The following is a 21,898-nucleotide window of genomic DNA, read 5'->3' on the forward strand; positions in this document are numbered from 1 at the left end:
GGAGTTAATTTTTGGTGTTTTGGGCTTATTCGAGGAAGAAGTCAATTCATAAACGTGTTGGTTTCTTACGTTCATATGTCCTTTTGCGACACAAGAACTGGAATGGACTGTTTTTCATCATATATGAATATTTTGATTGGAATGGATGCGTCTCTTAAAGGTTAACGTTACAAAGTTGCGTGCGCAGTGAAACATGATCAACATTCATGCAGTGTGAAGGTGGACTGAGATGATTGGATATTATCTTATTGCAATATTATTACCACTAATTCATGTTCCAATAACTTTTACCTCAGCTTGCTACTTTGTAACAGCACTGTAAGAACAATAATCCAAATAATTTTAAGGCAGTTTCAAAAACTGATTATAGGGCTGAATGTAGCATTATTTCCTTTTTCCTTCCGTCTTCTGTTCCAGCGCAAAATCGCTGCATGTTTATGATTTGAGGATTTAGAATATATGGAATGTTTACAATGTAGCATTTTGTTGCGTGATTCATGCATTCTCCGATGAGCAAAAAGAATTATGTTTCTCATGCCGAGAATGTGTTTCATAAAAAAAAACACAGATTCACGTCATTAAATTGTACGTGAATGCGAAAGACTGTAGAATAAGGAGAACGCAAACTATTTTACAACGTGTATGTGCTTGGCGATGGAGCACGTATTGAATCTTAATTTTTGGTTTGTGATCTGCAAAATAGTTATAATTATCGTATTAATAACGCATTTAGCTAACTGAAAAAATGTAAACTACGTTGCAGTTTCAAGAAAAGCTTGCTCATTGTTTTGTTGGGTTTAGTTATGCCACGTAACCTGCAACGTCATTCTTTGCTCATGGGAAACGGTCCAGATGAGATTCGATACTCGTCCTGATGAAAAGTTATTTTGTTTCTCGCGGTTCTTATTGAATAAAAATGATCCATTCTAGACTTTAGAAATTATTTTTAGCTTTCAGTGCTGGCATTTGAGTAAAACGTGTTTACAATGTAAAATCACAAACAAGATGGCATATGGTAGATTTTGTATTATGTAGGCAAATGTGTATGTGCTGGTCGACCAGAACATACACAATCCATGGAAACTATACTCTCCGTATAAATTGTATCTCACATTGCCTGCATTGAAATAAACAATATCCGCATTGATAAAAGCCACGAAGAGAAAAGAAACCATCATTAACTAGCACGTGCGCGAGAAGAATCTGAGTAAAAAAAGTGTAATACGCTTGAATCTCATGTTATCTCTTGCTAATTTGTAATGTTATCTTGTTCTGTTTTGAACCGTTGATTAATTTCTCTGCGTCGATTGCATGTCTGCTCGGACAAATTAAAGTGCGCGAAGAATATTAATGGAACTGAGGTGTTGCACACACATACACACCTTTCCCGCACCTTTCGCGCTGCGTAACTTTGCCTCCAACATGTTTTGCTTACAATGTGACATAGAACCTCTTTTACTTGCCAAATACTTATCTCTAAGAAACCCGTAAGCCGATTTGTGGATGAATCGGCTGGTGATGAAATTTGTTGGAACCATGTAGTTATATTGAATACTATTTGCAATATTTGATCGAATAAGTAAGACCCTGTTAAAACAGACTGTTTCGCTTCTTTGTTTGGTGACTACGCCCATGGTCACTACTCGCAGCGCGGAAAGATTGTTTCCGTCCTATAAAATACTGTATCGTTGTAAACTTCTTCTTCTTTCTCGGCACTACAACCTCGAGAGGTGCCGGCCTGCTATTCCTGGCTTTCTGTGACTTGATTTTACCCGTAGTAAAGTAGTCAGCCTTACGTACGGGGAGGCGGCCTGGATGGGATTTGAACCCCGGCCCTGTCGTGTGAAGATCGACGCCGCGGTCGCCTTGGCCACCAGACCGCCCCACGTCGTTTTAATACTGGATATTATTATGCGGGGACAAACATTTCGCGTGTTTTAAAAAGTTAACCCCCCTTATTCACTGTATCGACTGTAGTGGTTCTCTTATTCGCTAGCAAAACTTCACGACACGGTGAACCCCATACCACCAAGTCCATACGTGCTGGCTTGTTGTTCAATTTGTTTTGTTTATTTCTTTCTTGCTTTTTTTCGGGAACGGCAAACAGCTGTCTTTAAGTAACGAAAGAAATTCAAATTAAAAATGGAATTTCGTTCCAGTGGACGGACTTGCTGGTTCTGCTGCTTCTTTACTCTGCCTGTATTTAAAAGCTATTTCTTTTGTTTCGTGCTGCATGATAAAAATGCAATTATAAAATAATTCGAATTTACCAGCGTGAAACACACAAGATTCCATTGGTGTATGACTTAACACATGCTATCGGAAGCAATGTACTGTATCAAACCGGCTACATCCCGTTTGCCTTTTCCCGTTGCAGCAGATTCGTGCTTTTACACAAAAGTAACACGCATAATGCGGCTTGTTTAACAATTTATCATACGATGTATGCTTAACTATATAATGATTGCCTCTGATCGTCCACAATCTGTAAACAAATGGGCTTCTTAGTATTGCATTATTCTATCTGGCTTTTGAATTTTTATTTTTGTTTACTAAGTACCGTATCCAGCACCGTAGTGCAGCTAGCTATATGCTTCGTTTATGGTTTCGTGGTGGTTTTGGTACTCGAATCAAAAATCGTCATAATTATGGCCCCGAACACACAGAATAATACATAGACCTGCATTTGTGCATTGGGAGAATAACATCTTCCGCAATATGACTGACACTTTTGCCACTGAGGCAGACTATGGCGGCATATTATATACGAAATTCGTAGAACAGCGTATGAAAATGAAAATTAAGACTATACAATCGCTACGGAACCTTTTCAACCGTAGCCGTCTGACGATGTGAAATGGGAGCGCTTTCAGAGACGGCGCCAAATGGTGAGCTGAGCTAAAAGGGTGGCCGCAACTGAAGTGTTCGCGAATACACCCTCAAAGGAAACTCGAGCAAATTTCAAAACATGCGAAGGTTGACAAGCGCACCAAATTAAATGTACAACGAACCAGACCACAAAAAAACGTTTAGCTTTAACAAACAGAACGGGCCCATCCTGATCCTTAACAGAACTATATCATATCTTGTCTAATCAAACGAGATAGTGGTATTGTAGGAATTTAAACCTGCAGAAAGAGACTGATATAACCATTTTTGAAAATGAACTATAAACATTAAACAGTTTCTTTAGTTGAGCGGGAGACGGCGTGTAAATGTTTCGTTCTTAAATACACACACGCCTATTAGAAACTTATTTTGATACACCATAAAAATATTGTCTAGCAACTCGGCCAGGTCGTTCTTTATGAATAAAAAAAAACATTGTCTGAAGCAGATTGTGATCGCAAAGGTTCTTTAAAAATAGTAGAAAATGATTAAAAAAACACCACGTATAGTTTTTTACAGCTGCAAGCTAAGGTTTGCCTCAATTTACGGAAAACCCTTGGTTCGCTGCGATGCAGTTTGTTGGAATAGAGATGCAATTTGTTGGATATTTGTTTGCCAAATGTAGCTCACGTAACGGGCCAACAGATGATGTTGGCGGCAAGCTTAACAATCTCAATGTTACTGATCGCGCCTTGGTCGTCGTCGTGGTCGTCGTCGTGCTCGTGGTCGCAATCGCTGTTGTGATCGTCATCGTTGTTGTACGATCGCTTAGGAGGCTGAAATGCGTTGTATGCAGATGATCGTTGACACTCTGTCAACGTTGCGACGAATGGTAGTGCGACACTATGAAATCATGATCTAGATGATCCTGTCACTCAATCGGTCCTTCGGTTCGGTCCAAGCTAGATACAGTCAGGGCGACAGACATTGAGACAACATTTTAGGCAACCATCGGATCCAGGGGTTCACGCATAAACGTAATCTCAACCATCTGGACAGTTTCACGGCAGCATGTCCAGGAATTAAACAAGATGATCGCATACTGGCTCAAGTGTCTTAAAAGCGGGATTGACAGTATCTGTGGCACTCTTCTTCAGAACCTGCTCTTGTCATGTACTATATTGCTTCATCTCTTTATTTGCTTCCATTTATATCTTCGTTTACGCTCTGTCTGCAAGATAAATGTATCATAAAATTGTTGTTTCAAAATTGTGTCCATTACGCACCACAGATACTTTTGTTTTGCATCACACGTTACACTTGCTGAAGGTCGCTACATCAAAGAAAAAGCGAAAGAGTGTTGGCTAAGGAGCTTAAGGAGCATCGTCTACTAAATGACCATTATTTCTAGCAAAGGATATGTTCAAGTACATGTTTAATCTTTAATCAAGGAAAGCTGTAAGAAATGGAACAGCATAATATCTTCGTTTTTGGCACAGCACCCTTAAGAGCCTCTTGGCATGCCTTTCAATTCACCCTTAGCTGGACACTGAATTCTGCACACGGCTTAAAAATATCACACCCTCAAAATCTCGCCGCTTGTTTTAAGCTAACGAATTAAGCCTTTTTATTTCGAATCACTCGCCAACAACCTTTTTTTTTGAACACTTTACTCTTCACGTCCGCGTCTATTTACACAGTCCAATGAATTCTTAATGACAAACCACAATCTGTTTTAAGTGACAATTTTTACACCTAAGCTAAGGGTGTCTTTTTCATGCTGCTATTAGATTGTACAACTTGAGGATCTTTATTGCAAGTGGAGTTCCGTCCTACCGTTAAGAGACCAACTGCTTTATGGTAACTTATCTTTCAGAGACTTTTAATTTGCTTGCTATATCATGCCGAAAGCCACATATTGTTTAGTCACTAATGAAATAAAAAATAGGCTTTGCTGCTCAACCTTGCTCGAACGAAAATGAGTGTGGGAAATTTATAAAAATAAAAAGAAACAATATTCGGCAATAGTCACATAGCACACAGAAAGTAAAAGTTATCGAAAGCAACGGATCAAACGTTTCATTTGTTGTTACTTTCATTTCAAAACGCTAATCTGTACTTTTTGAATACCGATACCTGTATAAATTGTTTAAGCCTTCTGCTTCTGCTTCGGTCTCGCGAGAATGGGAGTTGCGCTTCAACGATAACCTGTTTCCAATGACATTTTTGTTGCATATTCATTAGTCGCACCGGTATTGCTGCTATAAATCGACCGTAGACTCTGGGTCCAAGCGAAGGAGACCGAAAGATGAAATAAAAAATAGCCAAGAATGTGGATGAGACAACCTTATAGAAAACTATCAAGCAAGGCGGCACGTAAAATGCGTCAAGCATCGTAAGAGACGGCCTGGTGCGGGTGCAAAATCGGAACGGAAAGATTGTTTGTCATGTGGTGTTGAAGGTGACTTTAATCATGTTTTCACAGTTGCATCATCTGAGGTCGCTTGTTGCTCTCCTTTTTTCCCTATTTCGACTGTTGCAGTTCGATGCTGGTTCAAGGTTAAAATTAGAAAGCTACACTTTTTGTGCCCGGTGCCAGATGAGACCTTGGGAGGCAACAAAGGAAGTGAAAGCTGGGTCTTCTTTCTAAGCGGCTCGCATTTTCTTTCAGACACCATAATATTGCAATATCATAAAGAGAAACACAATAGAATCGATGCTGCATTTCACATTCTCAACGTGAACAACACTACACTACACAAATATCCCAGCTTCGAACAGGAAGTGCCGCACAATGAGGAAGAGAAAGTGTGTGTGCCGTGTTTTAAACAGAGCGAACGAACGAAATGTTAATCATCCCGATTCTAATATTCCCGGTCGGTGCTGATTCGGTCGTTGTAGGTTGCATTTGTAAGGATGGCTCTCACACTATGTTCTAAGGTGTTGGTGATTTGCGTGTTCAAAGCTAATTAATAATCCGACGCCCTTCATGCTACCTTGTACGTGCGGTTACACCGGCCACATCAAATCCCTTTACTTTCTTCGGTCTCGGGTTTACGTATCCCTTAGGATCATCGGATTTTCAAATACGTATCGTATCGTATAGGTCTAAGACTGCCTCGTAAGCAAAATGTATTAGCAGCGCAATCATTCTATAGGTCTACGTATTTTAAGAACAATTCTACTCTTTCATATCCTTCTTCTTAGGTTTCTCCATAAAATCTCATATTTCTTAATGTTGCTAGCTTAACTTTACAATAATTGCAAAGTTTGATGTACAGTTGTTTACATGACCATATATTAAACGAGTGTTTCAATCTTGCTAACAAATTGCTTACAATCAAAATCAACGGACCGTGTGTCCGCTCATTGCCCGTCCAATGAAAGCGAAGCAAACTACTTTCAAGGTCTTCCTGTTCCTCGTATACTTACGAGAGCGTTCTTTAGATGAAGGAATCCAGTCCTGGCGAGGACAGTCAGCTTAGTGCGATGCAGTTAAAATCAAAACATTTGTTTCTAATTAATTTACATCAATACGAGATTACAGCTGCCGAGAGATGTCAGACCGATGTGGAACCACCTTTGTGGAGGAGGGTATGGCAAATTGATTATATCTATAATGTTTGCTGAACTTCATCAAAGGTCTATTTTACATTTGCATTACCCTAGTTTGAGTGGGCCGGCCAGATTTTGATGGCCAGTAATACACGACTCCACAACATGCACATGGAATTTTTTGAAGTTAGATCTGAATCTAACGAAGAGCTAACAGCTTTGTTGGACAAGTCAAAACTATGACTAAAGTCAAAAGAAAACCAAATTTGATTAAGAGATAAATAGTTGACTAAAAAGAACCACCTTCAATTTGAATGGATTAAACATCCTTACCAAATCGTTTCATACAATGTTTTGTATAAAATTGTGTAAAAACAACCGTAGTCGATTGTACTTGACTTTTAACTTTTGTTTTAACCTTTGTTCTACCATTCTATCATGATAGTGGTTTGCATTGCTCTTGGATATGCAACAAGTACATTACATAATTTATTCCTTCCGAAGGCCGTGACACACACACACACACACAAAAAGATCTATGTAAGCGCTGATCCACACTGGACTACAATCCGGCTATTGTGCATTGTACCGGCGGTAAAATAGTTCACTCTCCTATCAATCCTCTTACAAAGTGACAATCACTTTGTATAATCACAGGAAATCACAGTAATAGCGATATTAATAATGATATAATAATAGCAGCCGTTATAAACAACTAACCAACATAATAAAACACTGTTTTCCATGATCGGATCGACCGGTCATTAAATGTTGCGCAAGGTACGGGTCACACCGCATCATAAAAGCACAAAATTTGTATGGCAATAATCATCATCATCATCATCATCATCAACAACAACAACGTCATCGTCGTCGTCGTCGTCGTCATCTTGTTGTTGAGGACAGTTTGATGTGAATGATTATTATCAAGGTTCCTTTCGGTGCGCCGCCATCCGATATTTGTCTTCAATTCCAGCAAGTAGACGTTTTTCCCATCGTAAAAAGTAAATAGAGCCACACAAATTGCCGCTGCTATAAAACTTCCCTCTCTTTCCAAGTGTTCAAACGCGCGTCAAAATTAGGTATTGCAACGCTTTTTACCCCAGCAAGAGAAAGAGAGAGAGAGCGAGAGAAAATACAAGCAAAAGAGAGTTAGACAGAGAGAAAGAGAGCTAGGGAGCCCGAGAGCGAGACGAAGAACAGCTAGCATTTTAAGGAAATAACTTCAGAAGCAGACTGGCATAAGAAATTCGCATCAAAATTTATTGCCCTCGATTAACACATCGTTAAATTGAATTACTCCGAATTAAATTTTGAACACCAGTGCTTCTCCACTAGTTCTACGTCATATTGAAACGATCGACAGACGATCTAGTTAACTACTTCTACTTCTTGCCACTTCTGCTTCTGCTTCTTTATGATCTTAATTATGTCAATCGTGACTACAGCCATGCATCAGCTGGATTTCACGCCTTTGGGAATAGTCTTCTGAAACTCTCCGTGCATCTGTTGGTTTCTTATGGTTATTCTTTTGTACTCCAGCATGGTTTATAATCCTTCCTACTATTTTTCACTAGTTATTGAACATTTAGTTTTTTTAAATGATGTTATGTATTTTTGCATTTTTCACTAACTTGTACTATACCATCTCGAAGCAACACTTGGATTCGCTGTAAGCCTACTCTGCCCAACAAAAAATAAACACTTTACGCACTCCAGCATCATCAAGTACACTGCCGAGCAGCGGCTGATTCAATAAAAAAGTACGGATCACCACTGTCCAAAGCAGAAAGGCCTCCCCGTTTTATGACTTAATTATCATCTGAATAACCCTGTTGCTTTCGATCGGATTGCTGCACCTTGAAGCAAACCCGTGAGTGTTGCACCGAGAGGGTTCATAAAGGAACACGCATTGGTACGTGCGTAAAAGTGACATCGATTTACATTTTATTCGCTTTTTCGCGATAAATCTCACAGCAACCCTGGCTTTCGCAATCTCAGTTGCGTACGGTTTTGCTCTCCACACCGACGCCCGATGCGTTATTTAATTCATCGTTTTCGTTTCGTTGGCCGCTCGACGATCTTATGTGCTATTATGTATGCTTCGCACGTGGCAGGCTCCGTTGTCGGACACCTTTACTACACCCGACAGTAACTAAAGTGAAATGTGTTTGCAAGTTCTACATTAATGCATAATATTCGCGTACACATCGCTTTCTTACCTGGTTGTTGGGATTAATGTTACAATTGTTTGTGGGGCTGTAAGTAAATAAGCTTTGTACAACTGTAGCTAAGAAAACTACAAACAAATGGTTGATTTTATTGCGCTAACAGGTGTGTCGTTTGCAAAACGCGTTTTGTTTACTTCAGTTCAATTAATATTTTATTTTTTTAGACACTGAATAATGTTTTGCCTAGCTCATTTGCAGTACGCATTTTACCGTCGGCAAATTTTCACTTGTGCGCTGTGCATCTTGCAATCGAAGATTTATACTGTACCGGTCTCTGGGCCGCCGGTCTCTTTCTATTTGGCTTCTGATAAGTTTAAGTCTAATGAACTGTTTTAGGTTATTTTGTTGTGGTGTGATTTGTGGAAAAAAATGATTGCCTTCAATACTTTGTGTGTAAGTATTTGCAACCATTTCGATTTGAAATGTGTTGAAAATGAACAAAAGAGCTAGAAATTAATAAAGTAAAACGTTTTCCTACGATGCGTTAAGCACGCTCAAACGACACACAACAATTTCTAATGCAAAGGAAATGGCCAAATGGCGTAGCTAAAAACCAGAATGGAAGATTGAGGAATTATTATTTATAGTCACGCCCATCCATCAAAGTTTTGCGAGTCGAGTCGAGTCGAGCACAAAACTGCTCGAAAATCCTACACGAACTATGCGTCATATCCATAGAAAATTGACTTTTCGAAGTTGAGGAAAAAAAGTTTAACTTTTCAATTGTTACAGCTGAATATACAGTGTGGTTCATATATTCCTAAATAATACAGCACGATTCACATTATTGAAATTTTTGAGTTTTACTAATTTATATCTGTTTCAAATGAAATAAAAATCCGTAGCTACTGTACAGTAGCGTACAGAAATAGGTTAAACATAGCAATTTCAAAAATCTAATAATGATGCATGCAACAAAAACGACTCATAATTGTTTTGCACCTTCTCTGGTACAAGTTTCAATCCAACAAGCAAATGTAAATAGTGATACCAATATTTTTTTTTTGAAGATTCCTCCACGGTTTCAGCTTAGAAAACTGTCTGTTCAAATCCTCTTTCAACAAACAGTTGTGTTATGAATGTTAGACCTTTCGTTCTTATAAGAATTTAAAATCGTCTACTTCTTTCCTGTCTTGGCCAAAGGATCTGCTAGGCCATGCCGGTCATCAAATGACTTGCTGGGTTTTTTTTAATATCATGTAGTTGGATAGTTACTCCTCACTACGGGGGAACAACATTTTGCTTTCTATGATCCAAAAATCTAAAATGTTATACAGATTGTCGCTTCGAAAATTGAGCATTCAAATAATAATCCAAGCTTAATTATTTCTGTTTATAGTACTGCACACTTATATTTCATATACTCATTTATCAATATATATATATGACTGATTTGTTATTTACTGGATCAAAATAAGTTACTTCTTCAAATGTTTTAATTATGAGGCATACTTTAATATTTTCTTTTTTGAAAATTGAGTAAACGGACCAATCCTTGCTTGATAATTATGCTCTTTGGTTCAATCGTATATTGCATTGCAACTAGCAAGCTTTTTGATGGGCCTGGCAGTTTATTCCTACCCGAATTTTAAGTAAAATTGTTCTCTTTTTATTCACAAGGAACGGCCTGACCGTATTGCTAAGTAAAATTGTTCTAATAAAAGTAAAATTACCTTGATTCATATGGTTTCATGCGGATTTACGTTAGGTTGCTTGAATAGTATTTGCGCAGAACTCTTTACAGTGTGCGTGAAGCGTTTCTTCAATTATGCTATAAAAATCCCGTTTGCTATAAAATTAGATAACAGAATGAAAGATTCGAATTTCGTGAAAAATTCACATTACTTTTCAGCAATATTTCACTAACTGAAATATTTCACAGCTTGTCTTGAAATATGTCAATGAAATGGTTTCGAATCAGTTTTTGAAGCTAAATGGAACCATTGTGAACCAATTTGACCTTGCTGTATGATACTGTTGGTTGTTGAATTGAAATTGCTAATGATTTGTACGGTTGATTGCAATCTATTCAATAGAATAAACATAGTTTGCCAAAATGAATTAATTTCACGAGTACTCATTTCAAACATAATTCATTATATTTCAATGAGGTACGTATTATCGGACGGTGTTACGCTTTTCCTTGATCGTTAAGTCTAGTTTACAATAGTCGCTTTCGTTTTTATGGATTGCACGGGTAGTGCAAGTAATCTTACCGATTTTTGGTTAAAAAAAAATCAACATCTATTCAAAGTACAACTCTTCCAATTCAAACCTTAAACAATGGTTAAATAGCAAATGTAGTATACAGCTGTCATTTCCTGAAATGATTAATCTCCCATCAATGTTGTAATCCGTAATAAATTCCATCGCCTCAATACGCTTTGCTTGCTGGAGCTTATACAGACTTTCGAAAGCCGTATGTAAAGACAGTTCACATCTTAAACGGTCTGCCAAGCGTTCTACGATTAGCGAGCGGCTACCGTAGAGTGGTACAAGACGGGCCGTAGCAAAAATGTAATAAATTAATCAAACCAAATTGCAAATATTCACGCCATTTAGCAGGAATTCAATCCAGATAACAATTTTGCCACCAAGTCAAGCCGATTCACACTACATTCGAACCACAACCACAGCGTGTCATAGAGCATTTGTTGGGCTATGTTGCTGGTGCAGCGACTGGTGCAGAACAATTGAGAACATAGTCCTTGTCTACAGGGAAACCCAGCAGATATATCGACCAAAGTGCAAAATTGCAGACCATGGACATGAATAAATATGTGCGCGTTGATATGTCGCCGTCGTCATTGTCATGTACTTTGTTCCTGTTACCGCTGCTATTCCCCGTTATCACAGAATGTGCGAAGGAATGATGCTTCTCTCCAAGGTGATTTGGTAGCAGAGGCCCAACAATACCACGGTTCTACAGTGGTTGGTGCAAAGATGGTGAAAATGAAAGGCTATCTACAAACTTGCTACGTATACAAATTTGGCGTCAACTAGGAGACTGCTGCTGCTAGCATTCGTGTGCTTTCGGCAGCATTGTGATAGTATTGTTCGCATCTAATCCTCCCAGACGCAGCTAGGGTATACTCAATATGGTATGACTGCATCGGAAAACTGAAGATGCTATTCAGAAGCACATAAGAATAAATTATTTGTAATTTTTTTAAAAAGTTTTAATCAGAACTTATTCCGTGATAACTGTTTCGGACGTAGTCATTTAGCTATTGAACTATGATGCATTTGGAAATTTCATAATAAGACCATAACTCTATGGTGTACTTATCGACAAAGGATACTTTTCAAGTGTTCCAAACTTAACACACCGATAAAAGATAATGCTTTAAACATTCTTCAGATTACAATTGCCTCCTTTCTGTTGTGGTTGTGAAGAAAGCCGAATAGGGATAGCCAGCATAAACGTTCTTGCTTTAAATTCAATTAAATTTAATCAAATGTAATAAGGCATGTTGTGGTTCTGGTTATATTGAATTGGGTGGACCCTCCACCAGTGTTCCCCACAGCAGCCATAGTTCAATATAAACGATTCAAATTAAGCAGTACAAACGAACGCGCGGGACGCTGGTTGGTATTGTTTTCGATATCAGTAATTTCAGTGTGTATGGTGATTTATTAGTTTTTTTTTTTGACAGAGCCAGTTTTGAAGAGCCAGAATGGGGTTCTTCATCGTCTAAGTTTACATGAATGAAATAAGCTTACGAAGGCTGGCGAATAGAAAAAAATACAGCGACAACTACTCTATGCACATGTTTTGTGAAGCCTTCGATTCGTTTGCTCTATCTATCGCACAACAACTCGGCAACAATTTCCATTTTGGACAAACCATGTGAGAGCCAAGCCTTAATTTCAAATTTTCACAGACAATATTCGCAAAGTGTTTTGCATTCGGTTCGGCTTGCAATAGGCTAATAGATCGTGATGAGATTAAGCTGACGGTTTCGGAGCAGACGTGCTGCTTGGCAGTAATTATGATTATACGCTTTTGGAAGTGAAAACGTCTGAAATGTCGGGAAACCATAACACATAGTTCCACGTGTGGGTAACAAATTTCGAAAACGGCATGAAATCAAATTAGTCATTTTCACGAGACCAAGCTGCTTACTACTTCGTAACAGACACACACCGTGGTGCACACGGTGACGATAGCCATAGGCGCGACGATCTGAGTAACTGCAAGCGTAGCACGGTGACTCTAGGAAGAAACCACCAGCACAGATTGTGGTGCTCGTAGTTGACATGTCTCCCGATCGCTGTGTGTCTGTCCGGTTTTTTTTCTCCTACCTTATTTTACAAGACATGCAACGAACAACACACGCGTTATAGTTGTAGAATAAAGCCAAATGCGATGATGAAAGTGGGATACTTGTTTGACTGTTTATAACATTCTTTGGCAGAAAACATAAGATTTTGCTGTAAATGCCGCGTCGCGTTACCTTTAGTACACGGAACATGCCGCAAATCGCTTGAAGTCGAAAGTAGAGAGATATGAGAGAAAATCTGTGAACATCATTTCGCATTGCACGCCGCACAGCATGGATGGAATGAATGAATTAAACAATATTTCACTGTCGGTAGGATGTTCGTCCTGATTTAGATATCGTTCATGGCTACAAACCAGATCAATCTTAGTCTTCCATAATCGTATTTGATTGTTTCATGTTTTGCCATTGGACCTAGGTAAAACCTTACATTACGAAGGGAACATAAGAAGTGTGTGATTTTGCTCCAACAAAGTGAAGCAAATAACAAAGTTCTTAAAGATTAAGAAAGGTTTGGAAAAGATACTCTTAAAAATGAAACAGGAATGAAGAATGAACCGTTAATCGATAACACCGCAAAATACTGTACCAATTACATAATAACAAGAAAGGATTTTTTAAAGTAAACTACAACTATTAATAATCTATTTTTGCTCTTTTCTCTCTTTCTCTCCCTCTCTCTCTCTCTCTTTTCCTCGTTTCAGAACTCAACAGCCCGTGAAACAGCTTTTACATAGTAGTATGCAATTTATGTGTTTTGATGAGCTGACTTGAATTTGAGTGCTTGGAAGCTTGAGTTTCGATTTTCGTCAACTGTACATTTTGTTTCGCCGCTCGCCTACTACCCTTTAGCTATAGAGCCAGAATAGCTTCGTCATTTTGGCAGACTCATAGGAAAATAGCAGGAAACCAAAGCTAAAGCATTATCCGCCAAAACCGACCGCGTTTGCATCAGTTTACCATCGCAGGTCTAGCGAACCGATACATGCTCCGATAATTTCGTACTTGAATTGCATTTCGGTAGCTCTTGGGAAGAGTCTTTGTATACTTATTTCGAAGCAAGACACAGAAGCGCACCTCACACATCGCTGGACGTGCATAAACATTAACGATACCTTTAACCGGTCGCGATTCGTAATCAACTCTAAGTGCTCTTGGCGATCGCGTATTGATACTTCAGTCTTATGGTCGAAACATCGCTAACACCATTCAATAACACAACGTTGGTGATACAATCCACAATCCATCAGTAGTCGCATCCGTTCTTTCTTAGATCGCAGCCGCCGCACGTCCGTCGATCGCTGCGCGGATAGGAGTTCGCGTGGTGCCGAAGCCAAATCGACGACTTAGCTGCGCTCTTTTATGTGATATATTCTCGTGTATTTACGCTACTAACCGAGAGCGACGGAAGCAAAACGTTCTACTCCACCCAACATTATTGCATGAAGGATAATCATTTCTCGGCGGTAGAGCATACTGCATACTACTACTGACGCAGCCAAGGAAACGACCCCGGTTTGGCCAACTCATTTCTATTGTCATATTCGCTTGCAAGCTTCTAGATCAGTTAGATCAATCCAAAGACAACAGCTAACCATTCACCATGACGATGAGTACAAATAACTGTGAAAGCATGACATCATACTTCACCAATTCCTACATGAACTCGGACATGCACGGCCACTACCCGGGGACGGGAGTGGACGGGCTGGACACGAGTCAACAGATGTACAACCATCATAACCAAACCCACGCAAACCAGGCAAATATGCCTCCATATCCGCGGTTTCCTCCGTACGATCGGATGGGCTACTATCAGCAGACGATGGACCCGGCAGGGTACGCGCGAGCGGACAGTCCATCGAGCCAGGTGGGTGGCGTGATACCTCCTCAGACGAACGGCAATCCTTTACAGCAGACGCAAGTACAACCCCAACAACAGCAACCCATCGTTTACGCGAGCTGTAAATTGCAGGCTGCCGTGGGCAATGGCCCGCCAGGGCTTGGTACGTACGGGACGGAAAATGGATCCCCGCCGCTGGAGCAGATGGGGCATCACATGGGCACCGCACAAATGACAATACCTCAACATCATATGGGACATTCGCAAGGACAGGTAAATGATCGTATAGCGCATTAAGTAATGCTAGATTCAATTGCATACTACTTACACTCCAACGCATGCGGTGACTGACTGCGATAACGATAGTAACTTTCATACTGTGATATTACTTCAACTACTGGTATAGAAAAAAGTACTTTATCCCATGTTTGCCAAACATTCATCCATGCTTGAGCTAGTTTAATTAGCGTATGAATCCCACAGAAACGCCGATACGAGTTAATTTCGTAAAGCCGATTGAGACTTTTCTCATCTCCAACTTATTGTACCACTGCAAACAGCAATGAACAGCGTGGAAAAAAGTATTATAAAAAAGTAAAGTACCATTCGTTCGTAACTAATTCTAATTTGCAATTTGATTTCCCAGGATTGTTATCCCGAACAAGTACATCAAAACCCACAGCATATGGGAATGTATACGAACGCTGGGGGAGGTCCGCCGGGTGTTCCACAGCAACCGCCAAATATGATGCATCAGCAACCTCCTCAGCTACACCAAGGACAACAAGCTCCGCCAAACAGTCAAAACGCTAGCTCGGGTCTTCAGTCACCGCTGTACCCTTGGATGAGGAGTCAATTCGGTAAGCTCTTTCTAACCTGGGCGTATGAATCTTTTACAAACAATAATTTCACTGTATAGCACGTATATTTCGTACTCCGAGCTGATTTTTTTTTAGTAAACTTTCTTATTTTAGAATTAATTAGTGTATCGTGGCACAGATTTAAAGAATCACAATGGTTGTAAACAATCATGCCAAATCTTTTCCGTTTTAAGGATAAGGTTATTTTTCTTATTTTAAGAAAACCTTACTTAACCACAAAAATGTTTGTATTAAAAATGCATCGAGTGATATTTTTATTCAAAAATCATAGAAAAGTTCCCAGCCCTAGCTAACTAAAGCAGGTTTCATAGTTTTTGACAACAAATATTTCAAACTGTGAAGCGCACATGAATAGCTTCCAAGCATAACTGGCCTGCGAGATTGATGAAACGACATTAATTTTAATTTCATTTCATTTCATGCACACGGTTCAGTTCCGTTTTGCCCACAGGTTCCGCTGTTTGGAACTGTCTTGTGTTTTGTGTGTCTATCGAAGAAACGTTTTACTTTTCTCAGCTCGTTTAAGATTTGTTTTGCTTCCTTCGCTTTTGTGAACCTGCTGCTAGTGCGGGATTCCAAATTTTGATGCGCGGTTAGCATGAAAGATATTTGCACCTTTACACTTTAATATTATTATAATGGCTTTTGATACTACATGCTGCGGTCGACAATTATGTTTAGGGGTGGAAAACACAACAGCAATGGAACTGAAATCGAAGCGGAATAGTGTTGCTGTTAGTAGGGAACGGTTTATATTCGTTGTATTATTAAAACCAATCATTTCTAGAATCGGGAATGCCCATGTACACCCATGTGTGTATTATTTCACACACAAATACCGAAAAGTGTAATAGACTTCAGGCCACATTTGGAGGAAAGTGGTGAACGTCAACAGGTAATCGGTCGAATTATTTTTCGATTACAGCGCTAGCAAGCAAGCAAGGGTCGAGCCATTTTGTGCCGCATCTAGCCGCAGCCAATTTTGAGCTCAATCAACAAACCCAGTACGTAGGTCGTGTGTGCGTCAAATGCATTGCGTCAAAATGGCCTCCTAATGATTTTATAATTTTATGCTTCACAATCGTCCATCTTCTTTGGCCACGAAGCTGCCAAGAAAGCAGATCATCATTAGGCGGCCTTTGCCGTGCGAACGCGTACCAGGTAGTTATTATGTATTTTGTTGTGGAGCCCGCTGATGGTTTTTGATTGACAGGTTTTAATTCCATTGCGGTGGTACACTCTAAATACATTAATGATAATTCTCGTTTCCTAGTGTCGTTATTGGTACACGGCACCCGGTACCCTGGCGAAGGAGCGGATCACCTGAAACGAAACAAATAATTCCAACATTAATCATCCAGCAAGTCGCTCGGTAGCTTACACACATGTTTGTGAATTAATGATAATTGTTGAAGCTTCAATAATAAAATGGAGTTTAAATAAAATGGTTGCAAGAGAAGTGGCACAAGCTATAAGATTCCAAAGTTTGTATTTCAAAGCAGCCATGTTTTTGCATACCGAAAACTTATAGCTATAAAACCGATTTGAATTAAAAGTGTAGGGTATATCAGATATGCAAAGAACCGAGAACCGCTTACCGAATTCGAATATCATAAAAATATGAATTGGATAAAGTTTATTTCCACACGCACAGTGTTGGACAATACAAAGGGTCACCTAACTTTGTGTAAGCAAAACATTGAGATTATGATACCGATTTTCAACGAATCGTATTGTTTTGGCTGAAAATTTTGGGAAAATGATTTTCCGTCTTTCCATCAATCATGAGATCGATCCTGAGTCTGTTTAATGGAATTCTGATGGCAAAATACATTAATAAAAGTGACATTGGTTTGGAAAGGATAGTCTTTGAATGTTTCATAATTTGATTTAGTCTTATACAGCCAGACCGTCTTTTATGAATAAAAAAAGGTTAATCATTTTTAACTTAATCAAGATTACTAGAGAAAGATTAGATATTGATGATGCTTTTGCCTAGTTTTGGTATTTATCCGTAGTAAAAGTACCATACACCATACAGTAGATGGAAGATAAGTATATTTGTTCGGTGGTCTTATTTTAGAGTCCGAATATGAAGCTATTTGTGAATATGTAGATATTTCTTTCATCAAAGCACAGATTACTAGGCTATTAATCAACTTAATCCAATTTTGTTTCTAACAAAATATTTACCCAACCGTTTGTGTGATTAAGACAGCTGTAAGAAACTAATACATACGTTGCAAAATGAAATGCAATAAAAAGGCGTGTTTATGATTATTGACCGGGTTTTTCAATTGAATTCAAAATAATAAAAAGGAACCTTTGTCCGCTTTTCAATAATAGTAGTAACAATACTAGTAACTATGAGCGCGGCCCAAGTCTCTTTCACGGTAGAACCGGTAGCCGAAGAAAGCCAGAAATGGTAGGCCAGTTTTGTAGGTTGAAAGGACAAAAGTAGGACAATTGTGAAATCTTACGTATATACTCAGTTGAATGAGGATCTACTCAACAAACTGACCTGTATTCTGCAAATAAAAAGTGAAAGTAAAAGTTCTTTAACTTGCGCACTTCAATCGATGCTGACTGTGCATTGAACCGACCCTTCAATGCAAGGCCCAACACAGTGTTTTCCAAGCTTTTGCTCAGGCCAAATCCTTTCTAGCAAAACCAGCAGGATACAACTGGCTCATTGCTTTTGCTCAGGCAATATTCCGTCACTTTCGCTGGTCCACACCATGTTCGTAGGATGTTCTTGCAGTTTTATTGCGTCTCCCAGTACTGGGAGACCCCAGACAGTCCTTTCCTGCATGCTGCGCTATCCTACGGCTCATGATGCGTGTGCTCTACTTTTACCAGTTTGATGCAAATAACTCGCCCGGATTGGGATTCGGCAATGCACCGAATTTCCACTGCCTTTCGCCATTTCTGCATACGACATGCCAATTCGATTCGGAATGTAGTTCGGCATTTCTAGCTCTGCCTTTGATTGTGGAATTTGCCTCGCTTACCTTCTGTTTTGGCGTTTCCATTCAACCCGACAGAGCTGACAAGGGTTTCAGGTCCTGTGCGCAGGGGGTGTGTGTTTTTACTTGCGTCTTCATTTTTGTTACGATTTATGGCGTAATTTACGGCTCTGCGTATCGGTCATCGGCCATATCGCTTCACGTTTGCACATGCAAAACAGAGTTAAAGCAGCTTGCAGAAACTGTAGCACGAAATTGTGAGCATTTCGTCAAATCCATGTTTTACGTATGAACCATTTTCAACTGATACTTGAGCCGAAATAAGTTTAAATAGTTGTTATCGGAATTTACTGCTCCAAGCTGCATTATTGTTCATTCTTCGAGAGTTTGAAAAGTGTTAAGTTGAGCTGTTTTCGAACACAGCCATGAAATAATCCCAACCATTCGTCGTAAGATTACCTTTCGGACACGCTAGTGCAAAACAATGCCGATGCTTCTTCAGAGTGACCGGGACGTTTCCATACTGCTGCACAAGCGCAAGGAAGAAATCTTTAGACCAAAAGTCTTAAAAGCCCATCAGCTCAAGCCAAAGCAATCAAGCTACCGAGTAATGTTCGATGTACTGCGACTGATGGTGGCTAGGACGAGCAATCCGTCCACAGGATCATTTCTCGCCATCTTTTCCACCACCTTCAGATATTGAAGCCCGGCGCACAAAATCTCAAAGCTCAACAAAATGAGCACTTGACTTGTATAAATAATTCATTTTCCTTCCAAATGTGATCAACATTCCGTACGGTAGGTAGCCGTTACCTCGCTAACGGAAACGATTTTCCTCGACGCTGGGACCCCGTGATGGCATGAGTTTTCTTAGCTCATCAGATATTAGCATCGAACGGGGCGAGATCCGGTGGTAAAGCCGATTCCTTCCTGTGTGTAGGAGGAAGTTTGATGAAAAATCGCTTTTGATTGTGTTTCCGATGTTGATAAATGCCACCACGAGCGTCGATTATGGACGAAAAAAGCGACCATGCGTATGCGTGTGGAAGTGAGTGAAGCGTCACTTCGGTTTTCCATGCATGCATAGGAAGAACGGGCGTGGATATGGAATTTCACTTACAATGAAACCAAACTCGAGGGTATCAACTATTTCCTGTAAGATTGAGAGCGGCAGAGGAGGAAGAAAGTGTGTCCGATCTTTTCTATGCGGTGCAATCTTATTCTTCGTTACATTACGAAGAAGCCTAGCGGGCTCGCACACTTATCGATATTTTTCACTGTCACACTCCGGGGTGTACCGTAGAAACATGCTCGGAGAAAAAGAACTCCGAGGAAAGAAAACGTGAAGCTGTGAAAGTATTTGAGAGATGTTTTTCATTTCCAATCTTCGTCTCAAGTACGGTGAGAGATTTTTGCTCACAGATCCTTGTATCATATGGCTGCTGCCGAAGGCGTGAAGTGCGGACTTTTCCACTGCATGTTGTACTATTCTAGAACCTTGAATTAGCAAAAAATATCTTTGTCTGATTTTTAGCTTTGCGAAGTTTTTGCTAGCCATTACTAGCACTTCCTTCACTTGATTCTACCCACAGCTAGATGATGGTCAGCTATGCGTTAGACGTTAGACGGTTCGGACGGGATTCGTCACTACGTCCTACCGAGTCAAGATCGGCGCCGCAATCGCATTGAAAACCGCTGGACCGCTTCCCAGCCAAAGAAGTATGCAAAGAAATTGGAACATACTCAACCATATAATATTTCGATACATTGTACTAAGGCGTATGTCCTTCGAGGCTGGCTTTGAAGTGTTTTTAAATAGCCCTATCTGTAAACTTTCACATCTGTAGAAAAAAATCAATAAATTTTGTCGCTTCACTAAGCAGTTTCTTAATTCTCAGACCACACAAAACCAATACATTTCCGTTTGGTTCGCAGTTTATTCTGTTGTGAGCGGGTTGAGCCTTTTTGTGATAAGTTTGACGCTAGCTGACACATGCGGTACTTCATGCTAAGATTTTGTTGGGTAAGTCATACCCTCGTTTTGAGCTGGGCCTAGGGTTCAAACGTTTTGAAACGTTGATTTAAAATATAACCCACTTGTTGCCCGGAACGTTCTTCACTTCGTTAACTTAGGAAATGCTAGTGGGTAAGGAAAACGTTCGTCATGCAAAAACAAAACAGTTATTGGGGCATTTCAAACAATAGTGTCCGGTTGTTGTGCTTAGCTTAGATAAATTTCTGCAAACACTTGTCTGTTTGCAATAAACAACATCATGCATTGCACAAGTCGTCTAAAACGTGTGCTCTTACCATACGAAACAACATGTACATCCAGTTTATGATTTCAGCTACGGTTAACCTCGTGTCTGGATATCCACTCAGTGGTTAATACGCTTTTAATTACCCGTACGTGATTTCCATGGGAACGGCACAACATGCAGCCAAACAACACAGTTAATGCCCGTGTCAGGCAAAACGGTTCCTCTCCTGTCCTCGATTATGATGTTATTAAATATTCATTTCTTGCTGCGCAGTGCGTGTGTGTGTGCTTGCTGTGTTTGGAAGTTTGGTGGATGTTGATGGTTCGCTGGTAGATTTTCCGTTTATTTTTTCCTTTTGTTTCATTACTCCCTTCTGCAAACGTTGATTTGCTAGCTTCTGGCCGCAGCAAAGGTAGTCGCTTTCCCGCAGTTTACTGAAATTGATTCAATGCTTCGTGGAAAACCCCTCTACGCTACTGCACTTTTAAGTTTCTCCCTACTTTCATTGGCGAGCATTTTGTTGTTAGAAATGTTTGCGTTTCCTGCTTTATTCAATCAGCTACCCTCTACAACCCCTATCCCCTGATTTAGGCCGAATGATTTCGTTTCCATTGCTAGCCTTTTATGAATAACATGGTTGGTTTTCAATTGATTCTAGCATTGAAGAACAAAAACGAAACATTATCAAATGCAACAATAAACGAAGCTTGAACGTGTAGCTCCATCATCTTAAACACATTGTTTTTTTGTTGTTGCGTGTGTGCTTGTGTGTGCTTGTGTGTGAGTGTGTGTGTGTGCTCCTTGACAGCAAACAATGTGCTTCCAAATCGCTATTGTCATCAGCATGTGTTCAACAAAGCAATCCGGGCACAGGTTGATAGAAAGTTCCTTACGAAACATACACCAACTCACCTCATTCGATACTAAACGCAGCAGTTAATGTTGCCCAAAACCTCCTTTTTTTCGAAATTTTTACTTTGATTCGACGATACAGATCCCCGGATCGGAGAGAACATCCCCAATGATGGAGGAAAAAAGTTCCCTTCTCA

General features: G+C 39.8%; 1 protein-coding gene across 5 annotated transcripts in view; it reads left to right on the forward strand.

Moving 5' to 3' along the window:
• LOC118507772 (homeotic protein antennapedia) overlaps nucleotides 1-21,898 on the forward strand; it is a 68,512-nt gene that overhangs the window by 41,207 nt on the left and 5,407 nt on the right. For 4 of the 5 annotated variants that reach the window (XM_036046802.1, XM_036046805.1, XM_036046803.1 and 1 more), the window contains 2 exons: nucleotides 13,603-15,014; nucleotides 15,388-15,601. In XM_036046802.1, the coding sequence (XP_035902695.1) occupies nucleotides 14,502-15,014; nucleotides 15,388-15,601 (727 nt within the window). In that variant the 5' untranslated portion in view covers nucleotides 13,603-14,501. The remainder of the gene's footprint in view (nucleotides 1-13,602; nucleotides 15,015-15,387; nucleotides 15,602-21,898) is intronic. The other variant, XM_036046806.1, reaches the window with a different exon arrangement.

Source organism: Anopheles stephensi, chromosome 2, assembly GCF_013141755.1.
Source record: "Anopheles stephensi strain Indian chromosome 2, UCI_ANSTEP_V1.0, whole genome shotgun sequence".
Taxonomy (NCBI): domain Eukaryota; kingdom Metazoa; phylum Arthropoda; class Insecta; order Diptera; family Culicidae; genus Anopheles; species Anopheles stephensi.